This window comes from Chinchilla lanigera, unplaced genomic scaffold (genome assembly GCF_000276665.1).
Source record: "Chinchilla lanigera isolate Chin_1 unplaced genomic scaffold, ChiLan1.0 scaffold00154, whole genome shotgun sequence".
Lineage (NCBI taxonomy): Eukaryota > Metazoa > Chordata > Mammalia > Rodentia > Chinchillidae > Chinchilla > Chinchilla lanigera.
The window spans coordinates 1,858,261-1,867,630 of NW_004955555.1; the positions used below are offsets into that span (position 1 = coordinate 1,858,261).

At 55.4% G+C, this 9,370-nt stretch overlaps 1 protein-coding gene across 1 annotated transcript in view; it reads left to right on the top strand.

Annotated features, from left to right (window-relative positions):
* Positions 1-959: 959 nt before the first annotated feature.
* Positions 960-9,370, top strand: part of Ceacam16 (carcinoembryonic antigen-related cell adhesion molecule 16) — a 19,693-nt gene continuing 11,282 nt past the window's right edge. Inside the window, exons 1-2 of the mRNA XM_005412473.2 lie at positions 960-1,131; positions 2,321-2,479. Of these exons, the coding sequence (XP_005412530.2) occupies positions 960-1,131; positions 2,321-2,479 (331 nt within the window). The remainder of the gene's footprint in view (positions 1,132-2,320; positions 2,480-9,370) is intronic.

Sequence of the window (9,370 nt, forward strand, 5' to 3'; positions counted from 1 at the left end):
ATAATAAATGTGTGTTGTTTTTAACCACTTAGTTTGTGGCACATTGTTTCAGCAGCCGTAAGAAAATAATATAGAGGATGAGGAAGAATTCGCAGGAGGGGAAGTCACAGCTCAGGCTGACACAGCAGGTAGATGCCCCCGAGTGAGGGACTTCTCCATCTCCAACCTTTCAAACAGCTGGTGCCTGCCCCTTGGACCTTCTAACTAAGATGGTCAACCAGGGGTCAGAGACCCAGACTCTGTTCACTCTGAGCCAAGAACAAAAAACTCACATGCCTCCTTTTTTCTATTCCAGCCACTGCGTATCAAGCCTAGATATCCATTCTCTCCTTTTCCTTGAAGTTTGGAACCAAGCATACGGCTGCCTACTATAACATAAACATAAAAACCACATTTCCCAGGAGTCCTTGCAGCTATGTGTAGTCATGTGACTAACTGCAGCCAATGGGGTGTAAGCAGTAGATATACAAGCAGGTCATAGGTCCTATCTTTCATTCGGGGGCGGGGGGGCTCTGTCATCTCCCTGTTTCCCTTTCCCTGGAGCTGCAGAACACACGGGGTAGTAGGAGCCACACTGGGTCCTGTGGCTGAGGGCAACACCCTGTGGGAAAGCAGAGCCAAGTGAGAGAGACAAACTACTGTTATTTTGGAATTCTGTCATAGCCCGCTCCTTTAAATTCTAATTCTTACCACCTCCAAGATGGCAGCACCTTCAACCCTCAGTTGTCTGAGCCTCACTGCCAGTTACATTTCATTGGTCAGAGCAAGTCACATGGTACAACTAATGCCTGGGGGGCGGGGCAAGTGTGAGCCTACCGTGTGCTCCAGAAGAGGGCGCTCTGGAGGGTGGTACAAGCTGCTCAGTGACTAAACCATCAGAATTGGAACACAAACCCAGGGAACTGCACTCCTTTCCGGAGAAGCGTAGGGCCGTCTGTCCACTCCCTGACCCTTTACTCATGCAGCAGACAGTGGACTGGAGCGGCCGGGTACACAAGAATGAGAGGATATTTGGAAGAAAACAGCACTGTTCCACGGCGGCAGAGATGGGGGCGGAGCTGACCTTCCTGCAGGGCAGACCGCAGACCAGCGACCAGCCTGGAATCTTACACCCCGGGGTGAACGAAGGAGGTGCTGGGGACACTGAGGGTCTCGCTCACAAATGGTCACGGCGCCGGGCATGGTGGCGCACTCCTGTAATCCCAGCACTCGGGAGGCTGAGGCAGGAGGATCATTGTGAGTTCAAGACCAGCCTGGGCTACAAACTGAGCTCCAGGCCAGCCTGAACTGCGTAGCAAGACTCTGTCTCAAAAAGACCAAAAAAAAAAAAAAAAAAAGGTCACGGCAGTGCCATCACAAGTACCCAAGAGTAGACACAATCCAAGCATCCAGCAGCAGATGGATGTATAAACAAAACGTGGCTGGGTTTGGTACAGGGCATTGAAGCCAGGGCCTTCACACAGAGCCACTCACAGACCTTTTTGGTTTTTATTTTGAGACAGGGCCTCACTAGGTCACTGAGTTGCCCAGGCTGGGATCAAACTTGCGGTCCTCCTGCCTCAGCCTCCCAGAGTGCTGGGGAAACTGTGGTAATACGCAGAGGAACGATACTCAGCCCCAGAAGGGAGCAAAACTTGACACACGCCACAGCACCGAAGAAGTTTGGAGACATCGTGCTAAACTCACAAGCAGCTACAGGAGCCACACATCCCACGACCCGTGTCTATGAAATGTCCTCAGGAGGCGAGTTCATAGAGAAAGCAGGGCAGTGGGGCTGGGAGGGGCACGGAGGGGAGACTGTTCATGGCAGTGGGCTTTCTATTTGGCTGATGACAAAGTTCTCAACTGATTGCAGAGATGGTTGCACAACTCTGTGAATTCACTGAAAGCCACTACACTCACACTTTAAATCAGTGGATGAAATGATCCAGGTTTACACTTCCAAAGCCGAGCGTGGTGGCGGCCACATCATCCCAGCACACAGAAGGCTGAGGCAGGAGGATTGCCACAAATTGGAGGCCAGCCTGGGCTACATAGCAAGTTAAAGGCCAGCCTGGACTACATATTGAGACCCTGTCTCAAAAAAAAAAAATAATAATAATAATAATAATAATAATAATAATAAGATAAAATAAAATAAAGGAGAGAAGGAAGGAAGTCGGGAGAGACCAATCGGCCCGGCCTGCCTGCAGGGGAGGAAGGAGGGGTCTGAGAGCCCAGTCTTGAGTTCAGCGCCTGCTGGAGGGAGAGGGCAGCTGGAGGCCCGGGCCGGGGAGAGGGGACAGTGTGCTGTGCGGCCCCCGACGCGTTGTCACCCCAGGAATGTCACCGCTGATCACTGTCAGCGTTGGCGCTCGTAGGGTAGCCGGCTGGAGTCGCGCTGGCCAGCAGGGGGCGCCAGAGGAGCGCCTAGCGCGGAGACAGGCCGCCTTGCAGGGTCCCTCCCGGTTCCCCGCCCCAGCCTCTCGGCTTACCCACGGTGCGCGCACGGGGACCTCCCTCACCCACCCTCTGCGCTGCAGGCACAGCGGGGCCTGGTGAATCTGACTTCCCGTCCCTGCACCCAGCCTTGGGCCAGGTCTGCTCCCTGCCTCAGCCCCAGGCCTGTCTCTCTCCCTCTCCCACCTCAGCACCAGGCCCAAGGGATCTTTCTAGAGCCCAGACTCAACCTGCCTCTCTCCGCTCAGAACCCTCCATGGCTCCCCAGTGCCCTGAGAAACCAGGCTCCTCACCGCAGCTTGCACACCCTGAAGGCCAGGTTTCTGGGGCCTCACCTTCAGCACCCACCCCCACCGTGGTCTGCAGTCCACGGGAATGAACAACAGCACCTCAGTTCCAGGCCCCTACACCCTCTGTCGCTCTGACCCCCATGCCACCCTCCCTTCTTCCTGCTCTGCCTCATCTGCTGGGTAGCCTCCCTTTAGTCACTGGCCGTGTTTATTGAGCAGCTACTGCACACCAAGCTCTGTCACATAAACCAGAGGGCTGGAGACACCAAGACAAGGCAGAGCAGCCCTCCTCAGAGAACTTACAGCCTGCGGGGGATACCATGACACCCCATATGCTGAGAAACATGGTACCGCTCACTGACTACCCACCATGTCCTGGAAGTTCACGGTAGTCCTGTGGGGAAAATACTGGGAGGAGCCCCATTTGACAGATGAGGCAACCGAGACAAAGACAGGTGAGGTCACTAGTTGGGGGGATGCATGCCTGTAATCCCAGTGTTTAGGGAGGCTGAGGCAGGAGGACTGTGAGTTCAAGGCCAGCTACAAAGCAAGACCTTGTCTCAAGAAAGGAAGGAGAGGTCGCACGGGGTCTCAGTGGACAAGCTGGGAACAGGACCCAAACTATTCTGTTCTGTCCACTTCACTCAGATGTTGGGGTCCATCCAGGCCCACGCACAGGGGTCTGCCTTCTGTGCTGGGGTGTGGGGAGGGCAGTTCTGGCCTACAGGGGTCCGGAGGGGGATTTCAGGCATCTGGCCCAGTCAGCGGGAGACCGGTGTCCCGGGCTGGAACAGAGTCCCCCAGACCCCAGGCCGTGACGCCCAAGGTCTGCCCCCGGGGTCCCCGCTTCCGGAGCACCCTCCCGGAACACCACGGGTCTCAGGGCTCCCGGGTTCCCCTGCTGCGGCCCTGTGCTGGAAAATGAGGAAGCGGTGGTGGGAAGGAAGGGGCCAGGCGTGACCGAGAGTCACTATGATTCATAGGGAAAACCCTTCCCTTCCGAATTCAGCTCCTTTGTGTGCCAAAGGGCGTGTGCAGCCCAGTGTCAGGCGACCAGCCAGTGTAAACAGCAGGCAGAGGCGGCCAGCGTGCAGCCTCCCCAGCCTCCCTGGCGGTGTTTGCATCCCTGGTGAGGACCGAGGGTGCAGTGTGGCTGAGCCTGCGCTGCGTGTCTAGCCTGAGCTGGGGGTCTCTAGCCAGAGCATGGCATTGTGAGGCCCTGGGTTCTCCCCCAGCACTAAAGGGAAAAAGAAAATTTAGCCAAGTGTGGTGGTGCACGCCTGTACTCCTAGCACACAGGAGGCTGAGGCAGGAGGGTCACTGTGAGTTTGAAGCCAGCTTGAGCTACATAGTGAATTCAAGTTCAGTCTGAACTACAAAGCAAGATCCTATCTTAGAAAGAAAGACAGAAAGAGAGAGAAAGAAAGGAAGGAAGAAAAAATCAGCTCTTCCTGCCATTTCCTTTCTTTTTTTTTTTTTTTGGTATTGGGAATTGAACTCAGGACCTTGCCCTTGCCAGGCAGGCGCATATTTCACTGAGCTAAATTCCTGGCCTTTCCCTGCCATTTCTGAGGCAAGTGGAAATCCAGTCACTGACTGGGCATTGGAAGACACTGCACGCATATTGGCTTTATTTTCACTTTTTACATGAAATAATGGTCTGGTGAAGGTGCTTGGTTTGTTTCTTTGGCACTAGGGATAGAACCCAGGACCTTATAATGCTAGGGGAGCCCTACCACTGAGCTACACTTCCAGCCCTTTTTAAAATTTTGAGACAGGGTCTCACTAGGTTGCCCAGGCTGGCCTGAAACCCATGACCCCCCTGCCTCAGCCTCCCAAGCAGCTGTGATTATAAGCATGCACCACTGTGGCTGACCCTAGTACGCTTTTAAAAACAAGTCCAGATCTTTTAGGGATAGAGGCAGAAATCGCCATGGATAAAAAATGTCCAGTGGCTGGGATTTGCTTTCCAATACCTCATCCACTGGGCCAAGCAGGGGTCAGAAATACTTGGCAAAAAAGGTTGGGCCTGTGCTGAATATGTAGAAACATTTGTCCTTGTCATTGTTCCCTGAACAATGCAGCAGAGCCACTGTGGACACAGCGAGGGCATGTATTAGGTGTCATTAGTCACCTAGGAATGAGCTGAAGTATTGGGGGGGGGGGGGGGGGCACGGTTCCGCACAGCCGCCATTTATATAAGGGCCGCGAACATCCGGGGATTTCAGCATCTGAAGGGTCCTAGACAGATGCCCTCTGGCCACCCAGGGACCACTGTACCTCAGGGGTGACTGTACACCCAGAGAGGGCAGCAGGCAAGACTGGCCTGAGCTGGGATGGGGAGCCAGTTTTCTCTCTCCACACATGATGAGTGTGTGACATTTCCCATAATTAAAAAAAAATATTTTGTGTGAGTTGTTTTAACTGCCTCCCATTTTCCTGCTAGGATAAATGCAGCCGGGAGGAGGAGACCAAGCCAGGTCCCAGCCCACGGGCTTGCAGTGCCCAGAGAACCCGGCTGTCTGCCGCCTCCACAGCCCCCAGGTCACCCTTCACTTCCTGCCCCCCCACAACCTCTGCAACAGCCCCGCCCCCTGGGGCCCCTCACCCCGGGCCCGGACCTTCCCCTCGGCCCGAACCCACGCGGGGCCGCCCATCCCCGGGACTCAGACCAAGGGCAAGGGCCTGTCAACAGCCAGGCGTGGTGGTGCACGCCTGTAATCCCAGCACTCAGGAGGCTGAGGCAGGAGGATCACTGTGAGTTTGAGGCCAGCCTGGGCTACCTAGTGATTTTAAGACCAGCCTGCACAGCCTCTCTTGCACTCACCAAAAACCCTCCTGCCTCGAGGCCTTGGCCACGACCCCTCTGCCCCACACATCCATCCGGAGGCTCCGTGTCACCTCACCCAGGCTCAGCCCCTTCAGAAAGGCCCTGGCCTCCCTCCCCGAAGGAGCAGCCCTCTTCCTGGTCCTGCTGCCCCGTCGCGCGCCTTTTCTGAAGGTGCTTCTCCTTCGGACTGCGCTGCTATCTCACGTTGTATTGGTGCCCGTCTCCCGCGTAGGACTTAGCCCCCCGGGGGAAGCACTATGTCTGCGGTCCGTGTCCCCGACACAGCTTGGCACCCAGTCGCAGCTCAATAAATGTTTGCTGAATGATTGACTCGGAAAACCCCAGGTGAAGGAGGGCCGGGCTGGGACGGGCAAAGCTCTCCCCTACCTCCTCCCTCCAGCTCTTTCCAGGGCCAGGATTAGGAACGCAGGTCCCTTCTGCTCCGGGCTCCCCAGGACCACCCCAATCTGCCAGGTGCCCCAGCAGCCACACCCTCAGGTCAGACCTTGACAGTGCCACCCAAGCCATTAGCCTAGCTGCCCCAGCAGGCAGGGCCAATGGCACAGAGGGATGACTGGGACAGTGGGGACGGCGGCCTTGGGCTCCCCAGGGAGGAGTGACTCAGCCAGGGAGATAAGAAGGCCGGGGCTGGAGGACGGAACGAGGTCACTCAGAACAAGGGCACACAGCCACTGCGTCCCCGGATGGCTGTGCCGAGAAACCATGGCTGTGACTCCCCAGGTGGGGGCCCAGAGCCTTGGTTCCCTCCCCTGCAAATGGGCTAGGGGCAAGTGGAGCTGGATCAGGTGGCAGGAAAAGCCAAGAAGGTACCAAAAAAAAATCACGAACAGCCAGGCACGGTGCCGCACGCCTGTAATCCCAGCACTCGGGAGGCTGAGGCAGGGGGATCACAAGCTCAAATCCAGCATGAACAATTTAGTGACTTAGCAGACCTTGTCTCAGAAATGAAAAAGGGCTGGGGATGTAGCTCAGTGCAAAGGTTCTGAGTTTGACCCCCAGTACTAAAGAAAAGTCACGGGCCAGCACAGTGGCACATGCATTTAATCCCTGATACTCGGAGGGCTGAGGCAGGAGGGTCACAAGTTCGAGCCCAGCCTAGGCAATTTAGGGGGACTCCACTTCAGAGAAAAGAAAAAGAAAAATTGAAATCAGTGAAATATATCTACACGCGGACCATTTCCCCGGTCCAGAGCCAATTTTCAACTTTCTGGTATCACATGAGGAAAAAGTAAGGTGAAATGAACCGAAACAGGTGAAATGAACCGATTTAACTCAATACAAGCAAAATGCTACCATTTCAACATGAAATCAATGCCGGAATGAGCTATTTCACCTTGCTTTGGTTGCACTGTCTTCAATATCTGGTGTGCATTTTTCATTCACAGCTGATTTCAGTTTGGAAAAGCTACAGGCTGGCAGTGACCATCAGGGACAAGATAGCCATGCCACCGAAGCTGCCCCTCCCTGGCTCCAGCTTCCTCTCCAGTGCAGCCAGGTCCTATCAAAACCCCTGCCAAGAGTCAGTCATGGTGGCTCATCCCTGTAATCCCAGCATTCAGGAGGCTGAGGCAGGAGGATCACTTCGAGTTCAACACCAGCCTGAACTACATAGTGAGACCTTGGCTCAAAAAGTAAAATAAAATACAATAAAAAACCAAAAAATAAATAAATGAATAGCCAGGCATGGTGGTGCGCTCCTGTAATCCCAGAACTTGGGAGGCTGAGGCAGGAGGATCGATGCAACAAAGTGAGCTCAAGGCCAGCCTGAACTGCACAGCGAGAGCCTGTCTCAAAAAGACAAATAAATAATTAAAAAAATAAATGAATAAATAAATAAAGACCTAAATTACTTCACATCTGTCATCTCTTCAGAAACCTCCCAGGGGCTCCCACACCAGAGTAAAAATAGCCAGAGTCCTCTGGGTGACCTGGGAGGCCTTGTGGGAGCCCCTCAGTACCCTCTCTACACTCACTACTCAGGTCTAGCCTCACCCAACTCCTCTTGTCCTTCTTCACATTCCACAACATTCTCCTGCCCCAGGGCCTTTGAACCTGCTGTTGCTGAGTCTGCACGGTTCTTTCCCCAGACCTCAGCCTGCCTCTCTCACCTTGGGTCTACTCCTGTGTGGCCTCCTACACTGGATGATCTTCCACAGGGAGGATCCCAGCCACCTCCGTCTCTCTCCCTGCTTTACGTTTGTCCACAGCATCATCGCTGCCCAATGCACTATCACATGTCCTTGTGTCTTCCTGCCTCTTCACATCTCCCCAGCCAGAAGATCAGCTCTGGGTCTCTCCTGTTTGTAGCTGGAACCCCAGCACCAGGAACAGAGCCAGCACACAGAAGGTGCTCGATAAATGTGCCAGAAAACTCCTGCAACTGCAGCCCTGGGAGGCTGAGACAGGAAGACTGCCATGAGTTTGAGACCAGCCTGGGCTGCACAGGGAGACCTTGTCTCAAAATAATACAATTAAAACAGGCTGAGGAGAAGAGGCAGCTCAGTGCAAAGGCCCTGGATTATTTGGTCACCAGTACTGGGGGGACAAAAAAGATTTCAGAAACCGCTCCTCCCACCGGGCCAGGGACCAGTGGTAGGGAGCAGTAGGAGGTGAGGATGGCGCAGTGGGCAGGGTAAGGGCACAGACAGTACCGGGCATGTGACGCCGGGGGGACAAAGCCCGGCTCTGCTCCAAGCCTCTCCCAGCCCAGCCTGTCAAACAGAAACCCGGCCTCCCTCGGGACCCCGCTGGCTCCAGCAGGCTCACCGGGTGTCTGGTTCCACAAACACCCTCTGAGCCCCTGCCATGAGCTGCCTGGCACTGGGGACAGTGGGCACAGCCTGGCCCTGCCCTCTTAGGGGGTCACACACTGAGGGGGCCGGGGCAGACCCACCCCGGGGAGAGCACAGGGTGGGAGGGCGGGGATAGGAGAGCCGGGGGCAGCCCCGGAGGGATCCTGGAGGAGGAAATGCAAAACCAAGCCAGGGGAAGCAGGTTCAGCCCGGGTCTTCTCCTGAGGGTCCTGGGCAACCATGGCAGGCTCTGGGCAGGGCGGGCACACAGGCGGTTTCTGCCTCAGAAAGAGCCTCCTCCGGGGGCTGCATGCAGATGGTGGTAGTGTGGGGCAGGGGTGCCCGGGCACTGCAGGAGGTAGAGGCCAGAGTCGGGGGTGCACAGACAAGATGGTTAAGAGGCAGTCGCTGGTTGGCCATGGTGCTGCACACTGCTTAATCCCAGCACTCAGGAGGCTGAGGCAGGAGGATGCCTGTGAGTTCAAAGCCAGCCTGGGCTATACAGCAAGACGCTGTCACACATACAAAAAGAATGATACAACCTGTCATCCCAGCTACTCAGGAGGCTGAGGCAGGAGGATTAAAAGTTCAAACTCAGTTCAAACTCAGGGCAACTTAGTGAGACCCTGTCTCAAAATAAAAAATAAAAAGGACTGAGGACGTAGCTCAGTGCGAAGGCCCTGGGTTCCATCCCCAGTGCTGGAAAAAGCAAACAAACAGAGGCAGTGGCACCAGTGTGGGTGTTGGAGGGCTCAGGGTTAGCAAGTCCAGGTCCTTCGGTGCCAGCAATGGGGGGGGGGGCACCCCTGTAAGAGGACCAGGACTCACCTGGGAAGACGCTGAGGTCAGTTTGGGACAGGTGATAGAGAGGCGCCAAGGGACACCAGGATACTGATGTGACGCCAGGACACTGTCCCAGGACTCAGTGAGGGCAGGGCCAGGACAGCAGGGTGAGCTGAGGCTGCCCATGGGGCGGGGGAGGCAGCAGGCACCCGAAC